General features: G+C 45.5%; 1 protein-coding gene across 2 annotated transcripts in view; it reads left to right on the top strand.

Annotated features, from left to right (window-relative positions):
• Nucleotides 1-23,102, top strand: part of TENM1 (teneurin transmembrane protein 1) — a 1,758,425-nt gene that overhangs the window by 1,613,639 nt on the left and 121,684 nt on the right. For both annotated transcript variants that reach the window (XM_069211839.1, XM_069211847.1), the window contains one exon: nt 13,974-14,146. In XM_069211839.1, coding sequence (XP_069067940.1) covers nt 13,974-14,146 — 173 coding nt within the window. The remainder of the gene's footprint in view (nt 1-13,973; nt 14,147-23,102) is intronic.

The following is a 23,102-nucleotide window of genomic DNA, read 5'->3' on the forward strand; positions in this document are numbered from 1 at the left end:
GATGCACCATCTATCGCTATTCCAGAGAGCAAATGGTGTCTGGGAAATGTAGGCTCCATGCAAGACTTAAATAAGAATGGATGCCGCTTAATGTAATGAATCGTGTACAAATCACACTGCATTAACTTCCCTTACAGAGTAGGCTTCCATGAAGGAAATTCATGCTGCTTCAGTACACACATGATGTAGCTCAGCAATGAAAGCAGCAATACATGAGTGTGAACAACTCCTCATCTACAAAGATCTCCCTGAGCTTCACACTGCTGTCCGACCTAACAATTAACCCACATTGACATGTAATGAAGCACTCTTTGTGAAGTTGGACACATATCATAACAAAAGCTTGGTGTACAATGCACACTACCAATGGGGAGTCTCCCAATTTGAGGATACTTAACAAGTGAGCACACGGGTAGATGGGATGTTAAACATCCATTCCCAGGGGATGCTGAGCATAGGACACAAATGTCACACTAAATCATTCTGCAACATGGATGTCAAGGCCATGATAAAGTAGCACCTAACGCATCAAGTAAAGGGTTAACAAAATATTTATTTATATCTAGTACTACAAGAGGCAACTAAGGGAAAGGTACACCTACACTAATCTAACCTGACTACTAATAACCCACAACTGTCCCTATCTAACCTAAGCTAAACTTACTCTACACATGTAACGAAACGATCTAAACATCAACCCCCCACCCACCATTATGAGACAGGACACATGCAGGACAAAACATACTAACCTACACACATACTACACTATCCTAAACAAGCAGATAATTTTTTTTTTTTTTTTGTTTTACATTTTTTTTGTTTTTTTGTTTTATTAAACATGAATCCCAACATTGCCCCCCACCCACCCACCCACACACAAATATTTGAGAAAAATAACAAGGACCCCCCACCCTCTTCCCTAACACTAACTAAGCTACATACCTATCCTAATCCTAATACTAATCCCCAAAGCCCAACTAACAGGAGAAAAAAAGGAAAGAGGTGAGAGGGGAGGGATAAAAGTTTAAGAGGGCAAACGAACTAGACGTTTGCACTCCTTAGTGTGCGCCTGATGTCGCGGACCCGGGTCTTTACATAGTTCATGTCATCAGTCAGGTTGTCCACCTTCCTCAAAAGTTTGTCCACTTTCTGGGACAATGCCTGGAAGGCTGCAGGGTCCACGGGAGGGTCTGTGGGGAGGGTTTGTGTGCCAGCAGAGGTCGAGCTAGTGGCAGCTGTTGGTGGGACATGTGACTGTCCTGCTGCCAGCACACGGCTGGGTCCAGGTCGTGCTGCATGCGGCGGGTCCATGGCAGCCGAAGTAGATGGGACCACTGGGCCAGACCTGGTGGCTGTGTCGTTGGTGGCTGTAGGTGGCACACTTGTTGGAGGCTGTGGTGTGGCCCACCACGCCCCGGAGGCCCTTTCGGAGTGATACCTGCGGCCCATCCGCCGATACCCAGACTGCACCTGCAGGATGTGCCTGTAACGGATGGCACGCCGCTCAAAATGGATGCGATCGGCCGCCCTCATGTTAGCAGCTGTGAAGAGAAAAGGCAGATATTTACCTTTGGCTTTGCATTGGGTGGGATAGCACAATGGGTTATTTGTACATTACTAGAAATGTATAGGTTGCAGCAATTGTCACAACATAGTTCACAGAAGGGCTCAGAGGAAGTACATGTGAAGCATGCATACATAAGGGCATATCACACCTAGAATATCCAGGTCTCTACATGATGGATGACATCACCCTACACTACTCATCCTAATCATCCCTACGGTTTTGTACATCATGGCTGCACCTCTTCCGCATACTTACTTCACTACATATGTCACTATATGTGATAACTATCACACTCCTCACTCTAAGCCATCTGGAATTGGTTGTGTGCTAAGATTGAACCAATGGGCTATAACCCAATGTCTACACTAGGGACCAGATGTAGGAAGATGGGAAATGGGACGAACAATCTGCAATGCAGAATGGGGTATCTGACACCGTCTGTGAGTTGCTATGGGGTTGCTAAGAGCCACCTCATTTACATCAATGATGTGGGTTGCAAGTTGCTCCACCTTTGCAACTATGGGCACTCACGGGGATGGAGGCCTGCTGGGAACAGCAGACCTCCATGTCCGTGACCGCTTGGAAATAACGCAGAACATGTTCCCCAAGTGTAGGCCGTTTACCTCAACGGGAAATGAGCAGCACTTAGAAATAAATTACGACAATTTCAATATTGAATAATTTAAGGCACTTAGGCCCGTATTTATATTTGTTGTTGCGCCGCATTTGCGTCACTTGTTGACGCAAAAGCCGCGCAAACTTGCAAATTCCAATTGTAATTTGTAAGTTTGCGCCGTTTTGGCGTCAAAAAGCTGGGCAAATGTGGTGCAAAAAAATTATAAATACGGGCCGCAGTGGTCCCAAGGACCACTGCCTGTTTTGTACAGGATTATTTTGGTACACTCGGAAAGGTGATGGGTTACAATGGGGACCCCTTACTGCTAGCAAGTGGGTTACCATCCACTTAAAGTGGATGATAACTGCGACTCACTTAGCAACCACAAACTCCATTGCAAATGGACTTGCATACCACTGTCAGTTGCAAATAGGACTGGAAAAAGCCTTCATATTTAGGATTAGGAATAAAATCTCCCATATATTTTCATGATCACCTAATACATTTCGGAATAGGAAACAGATGTTTGCAACTCACACACAATAATTATGAGTTTATCAACTTGTACACAGTTTGGCACATCTGGCCCTAGGTTCTGACTCACGACACAAAAGGTGTCAAGTAAGTGTGAGATACTGGTTGCTACAGTCCAAGGTAGCCTGTTTCACATTAACATCCCAGTCGTTGAGGGTGGTGTGGGAAGAACAACCACCAATCCCATGTGAAATGCACACCCAGGAGTGTATTGAACGTTCACCAAGTATGTGCCTTCACACACAAGACCTATGAATGGCTAGCAACACGTTGGACTTAGGCAAACATTGTGACATCCATGGACCACACATGTCACAATGATATGACTTTTGCCAACATGACATACTATCAGTGAGGCATGTTTTACTACACACACAGAGGAGGTGGAACACCCATTCTCATGATTCAACAGAACACATAGGCCATTGCACTCAAGTCACACACACTCCTAGTTCAGCTTGTGTAAGTACATGCCCCCGGAAGATCCAACCTACAGTGTGCACAGTCCATCCTCAACTAGGAAGATGCACTTTTCATCACAGCCATGTGCCTAAGCTATATGGGAGAATGTCAGTCTGATATGCAGACTCAGTTCATGTCAAGTCCCCGACCAAGTCTTACTTTGACCAGTGTATTCTAAGTAACTCATCCCATTCCCCATTGCGGCCCAACTGTAATGTCCTACAGCCCCTCAATCTCAGAGATGGCTAGGTGTTGCTTAACAGAAACCTAAGTCCAATTTGATATCACACTAACACGACAATGGCAATGAACGGCCAGCGCATCACATCATGATTTCTCTTGAACACAGAGTAGTCCATTTTGCGTCATTGGCAAATAAATATATCAAATAGCACTCAGGCAACACTCACTGTAGGTATCGGGGTCGTCGAAGTGTGCCACCTCTCCCACGGTGTAAGGCTCTGGTCCACCTGTAAAGCATGACAGGAAGAATGTACTCAGACTGGGTGGACTGACAAAATAATTCTGTTACAATGACACTGTGAGAATATGACATGGTAATGATACACTTTCACACATGCTCATACTGCATGGATGAGTTTGTATTCAACATTAACATTGGATGATTCTCCTGCTACAGTTACACACCCTACTACACACATGCAGTGGCCAGGACAGTCAGGTGTCGTCCAAGTTTACTCACAATAATTATGCCCCGCCAATATTGTTATCCAAACATCTCAGCATGTGCATTCCAGAGAGACATCCAGACACTTGTTCCATGAGGACTGCATGACCACTCACAGTCAAACAGCCTATGTGGACATGTTCAACACACAGCAACCACACACACATGTGACATATCTGTGGAAAACATATCTGACTTCATATGACGTGTATAAAACACACATGTATATCATCATCATGGGATTCAAATCAGATTTCGAGCGATGGGGTCTACATATGTAGGTATGTTGTTTCGACATGACTTACTCATTGCCCATTATGACATGTAGAGTACAAATAGAGCCATTAACGTGTTGCTTGTCTGACACAAATGCTACACTACATTACATACAGCTACAGCCATCTGGTATGTGTAGAACAACTGAGCCATCTGACTGCTAGCATAGGTCTTCATACACATTGTGCAACACGTACACATTAGGGCACATATGTAAACATTAGTAAGGCAGCATTTGCATCATTGCATCACGCAGAGATGGGCCACACCTGCCAAATACAGATATATGTATTAAGTTTCTGCTGTTTGAGGGAGAAAAAGTGTAGCCAATTTGGGGATATCAATATATATTGACAAGGGCCTAGGTTTCCCTAGCATTACACATAGGCAGCTCCTTATCTAGCAGATTGGGTAACATTCATCACATGTTCACACACAGATTACTATCATGTCCATGTAATTGATTGCTACTCACCAACAGGGCCACCAATCCTGACTCCCAGGTGGTCCAGCAGGTCCTGTTCCCTCGTGATCAGATCGGCCCAGCGGTGTTTCAACTGATGGACATTCCGCATGGTCCCATGGACCCGGACCATGTGATGGCGCACCTTCTCCCAGCGAATTTTCCGGGCCTCCGTGTGATACCCCTGTATCACACGGCCCCCAGCCTCCAGCATCAGCGGGAGGAAATGGCACACTAGCCAGATAAATCCCCCCAATTCATCTTCGCCCATCCTGGACAGGCGAGGCCTCCCTGACATTATGACTGATGACTAACAGAAAAAATAAAGTAGGAAATGGGGAAAGGTAGAGGTGTGAAGTTAAGAAAAGGAGAAAATAGCCCAACTAACCCCAATAACTACCCTAGCCACAACAGACTCCCACAGACAATACAAACAAATACAGGAATGGACAAAACTAGACTTAACAGACTGAGACAATGATACACAACAATATTAGACTGAACAAAGTACAAAAGACAAGCTACACAGGACAACAAAGCAGTCATTCACAGGACAACACTCTTCACTGAACCACACAGTCTAGAAAAATCTGAGACTGAAAAGTGAAAGTGAAAGTCAACTTCCAATACAGATTTGGCAAACAGGATATCCTATTACATCACTTCCTGCATAAAATGGCCGCCGTTTTTTAATCGCGGTTTGCGTCGTATTTTCACGCATACATAATTTCGCGTCATTTTTTATGACGCATAATATTGCACATGCTGCTGAGTGTAAAAATATGATATGAATATTAATATTTATTTACTGTACGAGATGTCCAAAAATATGTGCATGTTGCGTCATTTTTTCCGACGCATACATGATGGGCGTCATATTTTATCCACCTACAGGAGTGCTAATGCTGCTGAGTGAAAAAATATGATATGAATATTAATATTTATTTACTGTACGAGATGTCCGAAAATATGTGCATGTTGCGTCATTTTTTCCGACGCATACATGATGGGCGTCATATTTTATCCACCTACAGGAGTGCTAATGCTGCTGAGTGAAAAAATATGATATGAATATTAATATTCATTTACTGTACGAGATGTCCGAAAATATGTGCATGTTGCGTCATTTTTTCCGACGCATACATGATGGGCGTCATATTTTATCCACCTACAGGAGTGCTAATGCTGCTGAGTGAAAAAATATGATATGAATATTGTGAGAAGGTAGCCTCTTTCTAGCCTTGTTACCCCCACTTTTGGCCTGTTTGTGAGTGTATGTCAGGGTGTTTGTCACTGTTTTCACTGTCTCACTGGGATCCTGATAGCCAGGCCTCAGTGCTTATAGTGAAAACACCATGTTTTCAGTATGGTTGTTATGTGTCACTGGGATCCTGCTAGTCAGGACCCCAGTGCTCATAGGTTTGTGGCCTATATGTATGTGTCACTGGGACCCTGTCACACAGGGCCCCAGTGCTCATAGGTGTGCATGTATATGTTCCCTGTGTGGTGCCTAACTGTCTCACTGAGGCTCTGCTAACCAGAACCTCAGTGGTTATGCTCTCTCATTACTTTTAAATTGTCACTAACAGGCTAGTGACCATTTTTACCAATTTACATTGGCTTACTGGAACACCCTTATAATTCCCTAGTATATGGTACTGAGGTACCCAGGGTATTGGGGTTCCAGGAGATCCCTATGGGCTGCAGCATTTCTTTTGCCACCCATAGGGAGCTCTGACAATTCTTACACAGGCCTGCCACTGCAGCCTGAGTGAAATAACGTCCACGTTATTTCACAGCCATTTTACACTGCACTTAAGTAACTTATAAGTCACCTATATGTCTAACCTTTACCTGGTAAAGGTTAGGTGCAAAGTTACTTAGTGTGAGGGCACCCTGGCACTAGCCAAGGTGCCCCCACATTGTTCAGAGCCAATTCACTGAACTTTGTGAGTGCGGGGACACCATTACACGCGTGCACTACATATAGGTCACTACCTATATGTAGCTTCACCATGGTAACTCCGAATATGGCCATGTAACATGTCTATGATCATGGAATTGCCCCCTCTATACCATCCTGGCATAGTTGGCACAATCCCATGATCCCTGTGGTCTGTAGCACAGACCCTGGTACTGCCAAACTGCCCTTCCTGGGGTTTCACTGCAGCTGCTGCTGCTGCCAACCCCTCAGACAGGCAGCTGCCCTCCTGGGGTCCAGCCAGGCCTGGCCCAGGATGGCAGAACAAAGAACTTCCTCTGAGAGAGGGTGTGATACCCTCTCCCTTTGGAAAATGGTGTGAAGGCAGGGGAGGAGTAGCCTCCCCCAGCCTCTGGAAATGCTTTGTTGGGCACAGATGTGCCCAATTCTGCATAAGCCAGTCTACACCGGTTCAGGGACCCCTTAGCCCCTGCTCTGGCGCGAAACTGGACAAAGGAAAGGGGAGTGACCACTCCCCTGACCTGCACCTCCCCTGGGAGGTGTCCAGAGCTCCTCCAGTGTGCTCCAGACCTCTGCCATCTTGGAAACAGAGGTGCTGCTGGCACACTGGACTGCTCTGAGTGGCCAGTGCCACCAGGTGACGTCAGAGACTCCTTGTGATAGGCTCCTTCAGGTGTTAGTAGCCTTTCCTCTCTCCTAGGTAGCCAAACCCTCTTTTCTGGCTATTTAGGGTCTCTGTCTCTGGGGAAACTTTAGATAACGAATGCATGAGCTCAGCCGAGTTCCTATGCATCTCCCTCTTCACCTTCTGATAAGGAATCGACCGCTGACCGTGCTGGAAGCCGGCAAACCTGCAACATAGTAGCAAAGACGACTACTGCAACTCTGTAACGCTGATCCTGCCGCCTTCTCGACTGTTTTCCTGCTTGTGCATGCTGTGGGGGTAGTCTGCCTCCTCTCTGCACCAGAAGCTCCGAAGAAATCTCCCGTGGGTCGACGGAATCTTCCCCCTGCAACCGCAGGCACCAAAAAGCTGCATCTCCGGTCCCTTGGGTCTCCTCTCAGCACGACGAGCGAGGTCCCTCGAATCCAGCGACACCGTCCAAGTGACCCCCACAGTCCAGTGACTCTTCAGCCCAAGTTTGGTGGAGGTAAGTCCTTGCCTCACCTCGCTGGGCTGCATTGCTGGGAACCGCGACTTTGCAAGCTTCTCCGGCCCCTGTGCACTTCCGGCGGAAATCCTGTGTGCACAGCCGAGCCTGGGTCCACGGCACTCTAACCTGCATTGCACGACTTTCTAAGTTGGTCTCCGGCGACGTGGGACTCCTTTGTGCAACTTCGGCGAGCACCGTTTCACGCATCCTCGTAGTGCCTGTTTCTGGCACTTCTCCGGATGCTACCTGCTTCAGTGAGGGCTCTTTGTCTTGCTCGACGTCCCCTCTCTCTGCAGGTCCAATTTGCGACCTCCTGGTCCCTCCTGGGCCCCAGCAGCGTCCAAAAACGCCAAACGCACGATTTGCGTGTAGCAAGGCTTGTTGGCGTCCATCCGGCGGGAAAACACTTCTGCACGACTCTCCAAGGCGTGGAGGATCCATCCTCCAAAGGGGAAGTCTCTAGCCCTTGTCGTTCCTGCAGTATTCACAGTTCTTCAGCCTAGTAAGAGCTTCTTTGCACCAACCGCTGGCATTTCTTGGGCATCTGCCCATCTCCGAGCTGCTTGTGACTTTTGGACTTGGTCCCCTTGCTCCACAGGTACCTTCAGACAGGAATCCATCGTTGTTGCATTGCTGATTTGTGTTTTCCTTGCATTCTCCCTCTAACACGACTATTTTGTCCTTAGGGGAACTTTGGTGCACTTTGCACTCACTTTTCAGGGTCTTGGGGAGGGTTATTTTTCTAACTCTCACTATTTTCTAATAGTCCCAGCGACCCTCTACAAGGTCACATAGGTTTGGGGTCCATTCGTGGTTCGCATTCCACTTCTGGAGTATATGGTTTGTGTTGCCCCTATTCCTATGTTTCCCCATTGCATCCTATTGTAACTATACATTGTTTGCACTGTTTTCTAAGACGATACTGCATATTTTTGCTATTGTGTATATATATCTTGTGTATATTTCCTATCCTCTCACTGAGGGTACACTCTAAGATACTTTGGCATATTGTCATAAAAATAAAGTACCTTTATTTTTAGTATAACTGTGTATTGTGTTTTCTTATGATATTGTGCATATGACACTAAGTGGTACTGTAGTAGCTTCACACGTCTCCTAGTTCAGCCTAAGCTGCTCTGCTAAGCTACCATTATCTATCAGCCTAAGCTGCTAGACACCCTATACACTAATAAGGGATAACTGGGCCTGGTGCAAGGTGCAAGTACCCCTTGGTACTCACTACAAGCCAGTCCAGCCTCCTACAAATATTAATATTCATTTACTGTACGAGATGTACGAAAATATGTGCATGTTGCGTCATTTTTTCCGACGCATACATGATGGGCGTCATATTTTTGAAACGTACAGGAATGCACATGCTGCTGAGTCAAATCTGAAATATGATGTAACTTATATTTTGCTGTCTAAATCTGTGAAATTTTTGTATACATTCAGATTTGACTCTGCATTCTGTGCACTCATGTACGTGACCAAAATATGACACCCATGCTGTATGCGTAGAATTATGATCAAATCTTTTTGTTACGTCTTCATGTTTTTAACTTGGGGAAGGTGATTTGTCAGGGTCAAACGGGGCAATGTGATACACATTTGTGTTTGGATATGCCACATGTCCATTGTTGTATGTATGGCAGGCATTCACACAGTAATGGTGTGGATACGTTACATAATGTCTTTTCCATATTTGTCAACATATTTGTGGCAATTGCTGATGGCTGTTTGGAAATGATGGATGGGATACCATGATGTATTCCTTCTCCAAATTTGGTCCACACTTATGATGGTGATGCTTTTATCTGGAGTCCTAACAGGGAGTGCAATGGTCACTTACAGTTATTATGGGGCTAACCATGTCCTAGCCTCATTTTGTGTTTGTGCTTTGTGTTCTACTCTTGACATGTAGGCCACACATGTACCTTATGCATGTGTTTGGCTCACAAGTACAGGATTTGTGTATGTTTGTGGGACCGTAGAAGTGGACTTAGGCCCCCAGCACCCTAGGATTTGACCATCCTGATTAGTTACAGTATCCATGGCTTGGCTTAATATTTTATGGGAAACCTGCAGCAGCAGGCTAATGTAAGGCCATATGGTATGTATGACTGTTGACCATTCATTCATCTCATTAGCCCATTAGAAGTTTGCAGTAATGATGATTTTGAGCTGACATGCCTACCATTTCCCAATGACTATGTTTGGAAGACTCTGAGCGTTCCTGATGTTCTGGGGAATATTCTTTAGTGGGTGTCTGTGTCCCTTTCTGCATTAACTGGTTAAGTGGCATGTCACATTCTTCCTGCTAGGTTCAAACTGGGACCCGACTGTGATGGTCTACTTTCAATAATTTGGTTGATTGTATGACATATGTGTACATGTGTGTTGGTATGTGGATCCACTATCACCTGTCTGGGTGTATGTTGTCACTGTGACATCCAGGTCTCCTCCTGAGTTAGTGGCAGCTAATGTTGTCCCAATTGTGTTTTGCTCATATCACCCACTGGAGAGAAGCCATTGATGACATGGTGACGTACACATGGATGGTCCCACCCTGTCTCTGACCACATGTGATGTGACTTTCACATGATCTACTTTTTTTGTCTGGGTGCAAGACTGTCTCAGGTGTTTTGATGTAGCATGTGGATTTGCCACATTTGTACTCATGTGGGCCTCTGTGTATGGCAATGTATCATGTCACATCCTACCCTCTGTGCATACAATTGAAATGTTCTTTTTTGTTGTGATGATTGTTATGGCATTGTTGGTCAAGGAGACCACATTCTTCGTCAGCATTTTATAAGTAAAGGTGCTCAGTAATGCATGGACCAAAGCATGATGTGGTGTTTGATATCTGTGTTTATTTACAATAGTGTAATACAGGTGATTATTATACATTAAGCAAAAAAATTATTTACAAGCTGCTGGCGCCTACGCTGTCCTGCTGCCGTGTTGGGTTGTCCCCCCTCCTGTTGCGGCCCAGCATCCTCCTCTTCGTCATCCTCAGGCATGCCTGGGTCCAGTTCAAGGAGGGGAATGTTCCTCTGGACACATATATTGTGCAATATGGCACAAGTGAGGATGATTTTGCACACCATCTCTGGGGAATAGAGTAGGCTCCCGCCAGTGATGTCAAGGCAGCGGAACCTAGACTTTAGGATCCCAAAGGTCCTCTCCACAATGCTGCGGGTCCTCTTGTGGGCGTCATTGTATGCCCGCTCTGCAGCAGTGATTGGGTTCCCGAATGGTGTCATCACCCAAGGCTGGATGCCATACCCCTGATCAGCTGAAAGAGAAAGAGAATGGATTGAATTAGATGTAGGAGGCAGTGTTGTACGGATCTTTGATGGCTGTAGTTGTCTTGTGTTGTCTGTGACTCTTTTGTGTACTAATGTTCCAACCTATGGTTGTTATTGAAAACTTTGCTTTGATATATTTTCCCTTGGCTGAGCAAGTGTTTGTTGGCTAACCGTTTGTCAGAAGGACTGTTTTTGTTGTTGCAGTAGAGTGTTCCCTCCCTAGCATTGTGACTAGTGATACAGTTGTCTGTGTGTCCTCACTGGGGGTGTGATGTTAGTTCCATGCCGAGTTAAAACGTGAAAGTGTATTTGACACCTTCTTGTGTATGAGCCCAGGCCATCCCATACCTTTTGACTTATGCATTGTATTAGTGTACAGGTTATTTTGAGACTTCCAATCTGTAAAGTGACATTTGGCCAACCACACTCATTGATGTCTTCACATTAGGCTGTGGATTAAATTCCAATGTGTGACAGGTTAAATGTTGACTTCTGACACATGGCTAGTGATGTGAGTACCTCAGTGTGTTCCTGGCTAGGTGTTGCTATTGTGGTGTATGTGTTGTTTGTCCTAGAGGGTTTGTGTGCGGTGTGTGTATGGGTTTGTTTTTTGTCCTTACCAACAAGTAGTCCATTGCCATAGCGTCCATCCTGGAAGTGTTGGTTGATGGTGGAGTGACGGAAGATGAATGCGTCATGTACACTCCCAGGATATTTGGCCACGATGTTGGTGATCAGTCCTTGGTGATCGACTATGGCCTGCACGTTGATTGAATGTGTGTGCTTCCTGTTGCGGTAGAGGTGTTCTGAATCAGCAGGTGGCACAAGGCGTACGTGTGTGCAGTCGATTGCACCAAGGACGTGCGGGAAGCCACTGATGGCGTAGAACCCCTGTTTAATTTCCTGCTGCTTCTGCAGTGTGTTAGGGAAGCAGATATGGCGGGGTGTCAGGCGAATGATGGCATCCAGGACTTTAGGCAGGAATGCAGAGAATGATGGTTGGGATATTCCACCAACCAGGGCACCAGTTGTCTGAAAGGAGCCACTTGCCAGCAGGTGTAGTACGGCAAGCAGCTTTGTTTCAGTTGGGATAGTGCGGGGTGTCACTAAAGTGGGGGCCAACTGTTGTTCGATATTTGCCAGCAGCTGCTGAATGGCCTGCCAGTTCAACCGGTACCTCTGGATGATGTCCCGTTCCCTGAGGCCATGCAGGGTTGTTCTTGGGCGGAATATCCTGTCCTGCCTTCTGCGCTGTCTTTGGGGTCCCTGCTGTTGTTGTTGTAGCTGCTGTTGTTGCTGCAGGGCTCTGCGTCTACGTGCACGTTGAAGAAAAAGCACCTCCATAGCTCCCTGTTGCTGCTCTGCTGCTCTGTTGTTTGTTCTGTGTGTTCTGCTTAAGTACAGGTGTGTTTGCCCCATTTTAACGCCTGCCCTGACCCAGGCGTTAAAATTTAACGCTATTCGTGCTTTGCGTCATTTTTTTGCGCCGCCTACGGCCCGGGAGACATTTTTGCCCGGAAGCATAAATACGACGCACCGCTGTATGCGTGGGTTTTTGGACGGGAACGCCTACCCTGCATGTCATTAACGCAGGGCGGGGTGCCGCTTCCAAAAACTCACGCACATAGCGCCATTCCCCTTGTGCGCCGCATCGGGCGTCAGGGTATAAATAAGGGGCATCGTTTGCGCTGAATGTGCGTCAAAATTTTTGACGCACATTCGGCGCAACCGGAGTATAAATATGGCCCATAGTTTGGAGGTACATTATCTCATGTATTATATTTAGTGATATGAGCGCTGCACAAGCTTGTATGAAGAAAAAAAAATCGATGTTTGCACTATTTTCCTTTGCTTACCCTCTGCGTTTCCTCATTTAAGGCCGAGAATCACTGAACCAAGGTGTGCTTTATCAGTGGAATAAGAGTTCCTAGTGTATGTCATGTGATAACAACTCACAGGAAGCGTCTTTGAGAACATTACAGGCCCAAAACGGGTCATTGTGTAAAGAGGTCTGGCTTCAAGCAGTGCACAGAAGCACTTAGAAATGATTGGTGTATTTTCACAGATTGGAACGAGACCCGGCTTGAGATGACGTCAATCTTCTGGTGAAACAGGGTGAATTTTATCAGAGTTGATATTGCCAACGCGAAATCAACGGTTCAACCCTGTTTTTATTTTCACCAGGGCTGTCTAGACTGTAGCTTGAAATTGTCAATTTCCTTTTGGTCTGACACGCCCCAGTGCAAGCGCAAATCAGTATATACTACCTGATGTGTATGGTATTCTGGTATTTTGTGACCTCAGTGTTGGAGACTGTATGCCGCTGGGTAAAACTCGAGATTTAGACAGCTAATTGAGTTAAACAAAATATAATTTTACACGATATAATGACAATTTCAAACAATTTATTCACAGCGAGTTTGGGGAAGTCTGCAAATCTCGCCTTTTCCTAGTAATGTTTTTCCCACAAATGCGTTTTTGATTTTTGTGCCAAGGCTTAGCAGGAATAAATGTAATGTGATAGTCAAAACAAGAACAAATGATAAATTACAATAATATTGAGAGCTGAGAGGCATCACGAAGACGCTCAGAGAATGTGCAGTGGCTGCTTTTTTTACTTCTATTTTTTACGAACACAGAGCTCCCTCTAGTGGTCAATGTAAATCAAGCCCTCAGTAAAAAAGAAATACAAAGGGGTTATTTACAAGCCGATTGCGCCGCCGGTGCCTCACTTCTTCCCAAATAAAAAGTGACGCACCGGCAGCGCATGGGGCTTGTAAATTAGCCCCCCTCTCCTAGTATTGCTGACAGCTTTCAGAAATCAAAGACATACATAGATAACTGCAAATTTCCTTTGTTGCAACTTTTGTAAAATATCCATGTTTCTGCAGACTAGTTCCCGAAGCCTGTTGTTTTACAATGTTTTCTTTTTCTTTTAATTTCTATATGTTTTATAGGTATGATCTTGAAGGACATTTGATTAATGCAACGTTCCCGACTGGCGAGGTTAGCAGCTTTTACAGTGACATGGAGAGGTCGACACGTGTTGAAATGGACACATCAACCAGAGAGAATATTGTCACCTCTACGAACGTCTCTGCTACGAGTACAATCTATACATTAAGACAAGGTAAACAGTCTATTGCGACCCTTTAATAGCGCGTACAATGTCAGCTCGAAATAACTTATAGGTAATAATAATAATCAAAAGTTTATTATGCATGATTATTAAAAACCTTTGCAAATACATGACATTGTGCATATCCATAAAAAATACAAAAAGCAAAAATGTAAAATATAACGCTAGGCAGGTATCACACCGCAAGGGCATTACCAATGAAGGTGTAAAGTGCTAACGGCAAGGAGAAGTGGCGCGCAGTGCCCTCTTGGTGTTTAAAGGACTATAACATTGTGTTATAATTCTCAACCAGAAAATAGACTGAGCTATCCTCCAAGTGACAGGTGCTTAAGGTCATAAAGACTGCCAAGTAAAGTGCAGCATGCGGGTCATAGAAGCCAGTTAGACAGTCGCAGCTCGCGGGCTGTGGAAGGGGTGGGGCGCGCGTGGAGGGGGGGAATAAACATCAAATTATTTTTTAAAAACCACTGACCTGAACGCAACGCACCGCTCCACTCTTCCGCCTCCACCTCTTCTGCTTCGTCGCAGGCACTGCAGGCACAAGCTCCCAGCCTCCCCTGCGGCCTATCCTGACGCTGCTCAGAGCAGCGTCAGGATTGGTTGGGAGCGCACGGCCATGGTGCATGGTGCCTGTGCATGCTCTCTCGGGTTGCTGGGCTGGAGAGAGCCTACTGTGCATGTGTGTTTGGCCGGCCGGAGTCTGAGGGTCTGCTGAGCTGAGACATTACTTGTCTGCAAGAGTGTAGACCTTTTTGGTTCCATATTGAGGGAAGTGGGGCTCGGCAGAAACTGAGTGTCCCTTTACAGAGCAACAGGATGTGGATTCAGGGGCGTAGGCTCAAGGGGGTATTTAATACATCTATTTTCTGATTGATAGTTGGGTACAGGTGCTTTCAGTCGAGTATGGTGAGTTGCCTGTCAGGTTTCACATGGTAGTTTTGGATGCACACACTGGCAAAAAAAACAGATACTCTCATCTGTGTTATGAAAGTTCTGAAAAATGTTGGTTATTTTGCAAAATATTGCGTTTCGCTCACTTAGTACTTTTACCAATCCATCATCCTCTCCCTTTCTCCTGCCCCTTAAGCACTGTGCCCTGCTTATAGCATAATAATGTATTTTATCGTTATAGGGCAGCATGATTGCTGGGAAATCTGAAGCTCACCCACCCCCCATCATACTGACCAAGCTACGCCCCTGCGTGGATCATGTCCTCCTTTGACTTGTCACACAACCTGCAGCTGCCTGTGTCATCCCTTCTTAGTCATGGGGGCGCGTTGAGGGATGATTGCAGGAGGCACAGTTGATATTTCAGTAAAATTGGACGTTGAGGATGTCTCCCAGATAGTGTAGTGGCTTAAGCTGTTCAGAACCGTCCACGTGTGCTGTGTTTTTTCTAGAGTGGCTTTGCCCTCCAGACGCGACAGTGTTTTTGCTATTTTGTTTGCCACTTTTCTGAAGGAATCATGGCTGGCAGCGGGAGTCCCAGGCTTCTTTTAGACTAAACATGAAAATTGACAAGGTTAGATATTTTTCTGGCAGGAGAAAGTAGTCTGTCTTTTATCTCCAGTCGTATTCGCTAATTTATACTGTTTTTGCCCGAAGTTTTGAATTTGTGGCAGCATAATGCAAAAATAACATAATGCTGTAAGGCTACACGCACTTGTCTGGACACATGTCCTATCACTATCAGTTTCTTCAAGTGTATCTTCAGCCAGGTGGCTAGGTTTTACTAATTTTTAGGCAGCTGGCCTTTTAGTGTGTCTTATGTCTGAAGAAGGGAGATGCAGGCACCTAATTCTGGAGAGGAGCTGCGGCTTCAGGATGTAGGGCAGGAAGGAACTACTGGGCTCCATGTGCACAGCAGGAATGCTGAAATGGCATAGGTTGGCAGAGTTTGCTGCTGGTGTTTCGAACCCAGCAGCACATGAAGGTGGTTATTTGTGTTTATAAGTTGCAGCCCCTCGAGCCTGGGCAGACGGAAATGCTGGGCAGCATGACAGGTTGGTACACAGCTTCTGATGCAGTCCACAGCAACAACAGCACAGAGCGACTCTGGTCCCCATCACATTTTGAGCCATTACTCAGAAACCCCTCATGCTTCAGTGCAGTACTCCCTTAACTTCATGTCACCAGAATGCTACTTCTGGATGTTGCAAATGCCAGAAACACACTTGAGTTATACTCCTGGACAGTCTCTTCTTCTACAGGGCCAGGAACTCACCTTACAGCAAAGTGTCTAGGCACCTAAGCAGACTATCAGTTTCTCCTATAAGTTGTAGACTTTAGGGTATGTCTCCTCACCTTCTGAATACTGGCTGTCATGCAGATCCTGGTCACACCAAAATCCTTTGAGAATTTTGTAGACCACTTCCTTCCTTGGTCATGAAGAACCTGGAACTGGATTAAAGTGGGTGGTTTGGGTCCCAAGCCAGGGTATGTGCATCCATTAGTTAAGGTTTCAGATCTGGTTTTGGCTGGTTCTCCTCTCTAAAATGTAATTTTGTAGCTGTTCCTCAGACACAGCCTTTGTGCATTGAGATGGCTCTCACAGAAGGTAGTAATGCCGCTTGCTCCAAGCAGAAGTATCCAAAGCAGTGACCAATGAAGTGTGTGATCTTTGCACCAGGCTGTCATCAGGCTTCCTGAAGCTGCAATCGGGGGGCAGAGAAAAGTGCAAGCCTTGCCTAGCAACCTCCTTACTTTGATCAACAGAAAACAAGTGCAGTCCTTTGACTCACCAGTACCATCTACCAAATTGCAGATTTTCAGAAAGAATTATTCAACAGCCTATTCATAAAAAGGCCCACATAATATTTATAAAGCAAGCTCTATCTCCATCTTCTATCATATTAGTGTTGGATTTCCTCCTTCCAGCTACAGAAATGAGGGCAAAATGCTTCCTCTGTCTGGGAAACTGTGTCCATCCTACATCCATGATTCCCCCTAGGGCCATCCAAACTGGATCCCACGGGTCCTAGTACTCAAACTCTCACCACACATAGAGTTGTGGTACCAGACAGGTGTCACACGCATACACCTACTCGACATGCGCACAGAACACCAGCAAGATCTGGAATTCACATCCAAAGCAGAACTTTACGTGGAAGGGGTTAGTAGACCACACCTCCTCCTCACATAGAAAATAAGGTCTGGTCATACTAAATCGTCCCCAAAAATAAGTATGTTGCTACCACTTTGCGATTTATGTATCTATGTATGTCTGTATAAGGTATTTCTATAGGGTAAATCTAGCTAGTAGGCAGCAGCATGCTGTACAGGGTCAAAGATAAGCATAAGGTCAACAAATGATCAGAAAAGTAGCTGGGTTGTAGATGGTTAATGCATTGTGATATAGTGTTCTTCAAATAGGTGTGTCTTCAATTAGTTTCTACATTGGAGAATTGTTGGGGCAGTCCTGATAGATTGGGGGATGTTGCAGTTCCTTGGTGCATAGATGGAGGTCTGCTGCCTTTTTTTTTCTTTTTTACACTTCCTAGCCTGTAGTCTGATGGTGTCCTGGCTGCTGGTTTGCCAAAATCCTCCTAAGATGGGGAACTTGCAAGATGAGCCAGGATGCTGGTGGTGGATGGCCTGTACCCACTATAAGTGTTCGCTTTAGGCTCTCCTTCAGGTCACAGTAGAGGTTTTGGACCTTGCATTACCACAGACAGTCCTAGGACTCTGCACAAATGCTAAGCACATTGTGATGTTGGAATACATGTAAATTTCAATATGAGTATGATGCTGTTTCTTTAAATTAATTTCAGAATTGCGTCAAAAGAAGTTCACAGTCCCAGGTTGACTACACATCACTTGAGGATTCAAATGTGTTGCCTTTTTTAAAACATAACATGTTCTGTATTGATAACTGTAAATGTAAAATCAACCCATTCATGGTGGCAGTACATTGTAGACTATTTAATAAGACTATGACTGTCTGTAATACATTTTATTTTACTGACTCTTTGGGTGGAAACATCCATTGTGCCCATGAACCCTTATTTGACTGTACCCAATCGTCCTGTACTTGTCATTGAAGCACCTTTGCATTGTTAGTTAGTGCCATCATAGGCACAGAAAAAACCTTGATCAGTATTACTAATGTCAACACAAAACAGTTAAATCCATAATGCAGAAGGGACGTCATTTAAAGTGCATTCGACTTGGACATTGCATCAAAACGAGATTATTGTGCTCAAAACATCCCAGCAGAATGATTAACACATTGAAATATGTATAATCCAATGCAAGCAAATTTGCTTCTTTTGTGTCTGAAAATATATGTCTGGTTCAGGGAGAATTTAAATTCAGCAGCCTCAAAATGCCGAAAGAGGAAAGACACGTCGGCAAAGATGTGGAAACTAACAGCACTTCTCTGACGTGGTGGCAGCACTCAGGAAACGTGCACAACTCATGCAAGAAGAATTAAAATGACAGCACGTTTGTTCAAGATGCTCCTATTTAGATCCATGCCTTGCGACTCGGATTAGGCATTGTCACTTCTATACACCATTGCATTTTCTGTGTCATGTTTGCAGAATGTTGGCTCACAAACAGACATAACTAGGCGAAGGCGAAATTTAAATAACGCCGGTGTGGTTTGCGTAAATTCAAGAATTATATGTTACGCCATTACACCACTTTGCTGTACAGCACAGCAGCACAGAAACACTGTAAGACACCATAGTCCGCTCACTCGTGCAATGGGGATGGGGTCAACCACCTTTACCAACTGTGCAATCCTATCTCCCTCCACAAAGACAAAAGACTCAACTTCTTGGGATAGGACGTGGCAAATTTACTTCACATGAAAAAGGTGGTATAACAACCACCTCCATCGATAACATTACACAATAGAAAATATAGCACAATACACAGCAAACATGTACACGGAATTGCACACATCCTATTTACATCCCCATTTGGGGGCAGCATAGTGCAGAAAGACCTTTTGAGATAAAGTGACACATCAAACATTTCTGACAGCTCCAGAGACCACATAGCGCATTGGTCCCTGCCGGGGCATCCTGTGACTCTTGGTCACACCCCACATAACATAATATAATCTCCTGGGTCCCCGAGGTAGGGCTAGAAGTGTAGAGCCACCAGCAGGTCAGCCCCCTTCCAACCAGCCTCACCTTGCAAGGCTTCTCCCGAAGGAGGCAGCCAACTGGGCAACTTAGTGCCCTCAAAAATCAGTGCCGTTATTCAGCTACAATGGGCTCTGATGTAGACCTGTTTGGGTGGGTGGGTGGTAAGACTAAACAGCAACCTCCGTGTTGCAGCACATCAGGGGACAATGAGGGGGCCATCCGGCGCTCGCCCACATTCAAGGGGGGATAATACTTTACCCCCTCCCCTCCGTCGCACACCCCATGACAACTTCCGGTCACAACCCATCTCAGCCCTCCCCCCCCCCACGGTTGAGCGACTAATGACTCCCACCAGCAAAAGGCGATGGGCTCTTAGCCAAAATGAGAGCGCGTGTTGTTCATGGCAATTGTTTTATTCTTTTTTTAGCACGAAATGCATCCCCACATCATAAATTAAAACAAGGACGGATTTTGTGCTACAATGTAGTGCTGGATTGCGGATTTGCAATTCGCATAATTATGCATCATTTTGAGTAATTTTCACAAAGTTTCACGTAATTACGTTGCACACTTAGTAATGCCCCGGCGATATCTGAGCGGGTGACAGTCAAGGCTAGTCATTGATGCAATGATTACAATAACAAAGTTAGCCATTATGAAGCGGAGCAAATAAATGACCTAACAATGCCTCTCATGTTATCAGTAGTTGAATGATAAAGGTTGGGGGTAAACCGAGCCAGGTTTCAAACCAGTGAACTTCAGGTTTACGAAACTTCTCTGCATAGGGCACTTCACCCTGCTCAGTCATTATTCCAAATACAGCGACATGTGTCTTGCCAAATAGGATCCAAGGTGGTCCTCAGTGTACTGACTCAGTTATCAATGAGCGTAAGAAGACATGAGATACCAGTATGCACCTGTGTGTTGCAAAATGCATGCTGAGTGAGCGATGGCTTGCACAAGAAGTGGAATTACTGTGTTGTGCAATTATTGCAGATGGAGCCGCACGTCCCTTCTATATGACCCAAAAGCAACTACAGATGCAAAATCGAAAAAATCCGCCTTTATATTGCAATTAATCTAACCAGCCAGAGTCCTGGCCTCGGGTAAAATTAAGTTGGGAATTAAAATCAGCACCTGATATGATGTTTGCAGTGAGGGCCTGCAGCAGGGGCATAACAAAGGACCCCGCAGCCCCCGCGGTGTGCCCCAGGGGTCCCCTCAGCCTAGTAACCTGGCATGAGAGCTCCTGAGTGAGTCTAGGGAAGGGGCCTCCATGTACTTTGCAGGGGGGTCCCCTCAAGTTTCTTTACGGCAGTGGCCTGCAGTCGCACTTGTAGATCCCCTCAGGCATGTGCTCGCCAGTCCTGCACATCTCATAAGAACTACAGATAGCGCTGGTTGACTGTCAAAATGCACACAGGTCTCTGCAGCCCCTTATTCTGCTGTGCAGCAGATTAATGCACCACCCCTAGCACAGGTAACTATGATGGGCATGGGGGAATTGCCCCAGCACTTGCCATAGCTATCCACATAATACATGTTTGGGTGGGATGGGAGTGAAACGATTAACAAAGGGAAAGATCTGTTAAACCTTCAAGTTAACTGTTCAATTGCTTAGAGAAAAAAAGTAATTCTGTTAGTGTCTGATTGACAATAAAAGGTGTCCTAGAATAACCCACTGAGTAATTATCTTAAAGATAAAGACTGCACACATTCATTCTCCCTACAATTTGTCATTTAAAATGACTGTCTTATTTAAAGTGCATAAAGAAGACTTAGCTGAGGGATTTTGTATATTATTATATATATAGTTAGAAATGTGGTCTTTGATTGGCAGTCAGGTTGCCCCCTGTCCAAGCAAGGCCCCTCACTCTAGTCAGGGCAAAGGAGAAACACCTGGTTAACCCCCGCTCACCCACTTTGTAGCTTGGCATGAGCAGAAAAAGCTTAACCCAGTGACGAGGTGTACAGTATTTGTATCAACACACACGGTAAGACAGTGAAACACTACAAAATGGACACCACACAGGTTTAGAAAAATAGTAAATATTTACCTAAATAAAATAAGACCAAATATGATAAATTTTCACCATACACAAGTAAAACTATGACTTTAGCAATTAAAAACTCCAAAATCGTGCCTATAGGCACAAATGCTGCAATCTGATGTAAAAGCGGCATCATGACAGAGTCAACTCCCACAATGCGATACCACTGGCGCCACTTACAGAGTCACACGGACCTCCCAGGTAGAGTACCTTAGCGAAACATGTGGAAAATAGGCCGGTACATGGAGTCGGGGAGCGAGGCGTAGCTGGATCTGATGCAGAATCGGTTAAAGTGCTGCTGGGCAAAGGAGTGGAGGTGCCACAAAGAGGCATCAGGTCCTTCCTGTGGAGCAGTGGAGATGAGGTGGCGCAGGTTGTGAGGAGTCGGTTCCTGGGCACCTTCGGCAAAGTCAAAGTCCGGCAAAGTACGATGATGCAAAGCAACCTCATGGGGTCACGATCACATCACAGGCACTGTGACGGAGTCAGGTGTCACGAACGTCGAGTGTACGACACTCCAACTCGAGAGTTAGTGCATATGTCAGCAGCTGCAGCAATATTGGGCCTATGTTGATGGAGGAATCATTGTGCCTCGGCGAGGTCCACAGATCCAGGTGGGGGTGGCGTTGCAGACTTCATGCAGCGGTGCCCTTAGCGAAGTCACATGGAGTCATCCGGCATCGTTACACAGGATTATCACCAGAAATTCTCTTCCAGGGGCCCAGGAACTGAATGGCACCCTCTGGCAAGCTAGAGTCCACAGCATGCGGACTCAGAGACTGGTTGGTGAAGCCTTTGGTGTCCCTGGGGCTTCAAAAACAGCAGGCAAGCTCAGTCTAAGCCCTTGGGAAATACCTCTCAAGCAGGAATGCACAACAACATCCAGTCTTTGTCCCCTTTCACAGGCAGAAGCAGCAATTGCAGGGCAGCCCAAAAAAGCACATGCTAGGGCAGCACTTCTCCTCAGCTCTTCAGCTCTTCTCCTGGCAGAGGTTCCTCTTGAATCCTTGAAGTAATCTGAAGTCTGCAGTTTTGGTCCAATACTTATACCCCTTTCTGCCTTTGAAGTTGCCCAACTTCAAAGAAAAGTCTCTGTTGTTTACAGGATACTACCTTGCCCAGGCCGGGCCCCAGACTCACACCAGGGGGTTGGAGACTGCTTTGTGTGAGGACAGGCACTGTCCTTTTAGGTGTAAGTGACCACTCCTACCTACAGCCTAGCCCAGATGTCCCATCAGGATATGCAAGTTACACCCAAGCATCCTTTTTTATTGTCTAGTGGAGATGCACAAACAGTCCAACTGTCAGTCTGACCCAGACAAGGAATCCACAAAAAGGCAGTGTCACAGAATGGTTAAAGCAACACAATGTCTACTTTCTAAAAGTGGCATTTTCAAATTAACAATCTAAAAAAAAAACTTCACTAAAAGATGTATTTTTAAATTGTGAGTTCAAAGACCCCAAACTCCATATTTCGATCTGCTCTCAAAGGGAAACTGCACTTTAGGGATATTGAAATGTAGGCCCCATGTTAACCTATGAGAGAGATGGGCCTTGCAACAGTGAAAACTGAATCTGGCAGTATTTCACTGTTAGGAGATGTGAAATACATCAGTACATGTCTCAACTTTAAATACACCACACCCTGCCCATGGGGCAACCTAGGGCCTACCTTCAGGGTGCCTTACATGTATGAAAAGGGAAGGTTCGGGCCTGGAAAGTGGGTACACTTGCCAGGGTGAATTGGCAGTTTAAAACTGTACCCACAGACACTGCAGTGACAGGTCTGAGCCATGTCTA

Source organism: Pleurodeles waltl, chromosome 2_1, assembly GCF_031143425.1.
Source record: "Pleurodeles waltl isolate 20211129_DDA chromosome 2_1, aPleWal1.hap1.20221129, whole genome shotgun sequence".
NCBI lineage: Eukaryota > Metazoa > Chordata > Amphibia > Caudata > Salamandridae > Pleurodeles > Pleurodeles waltl.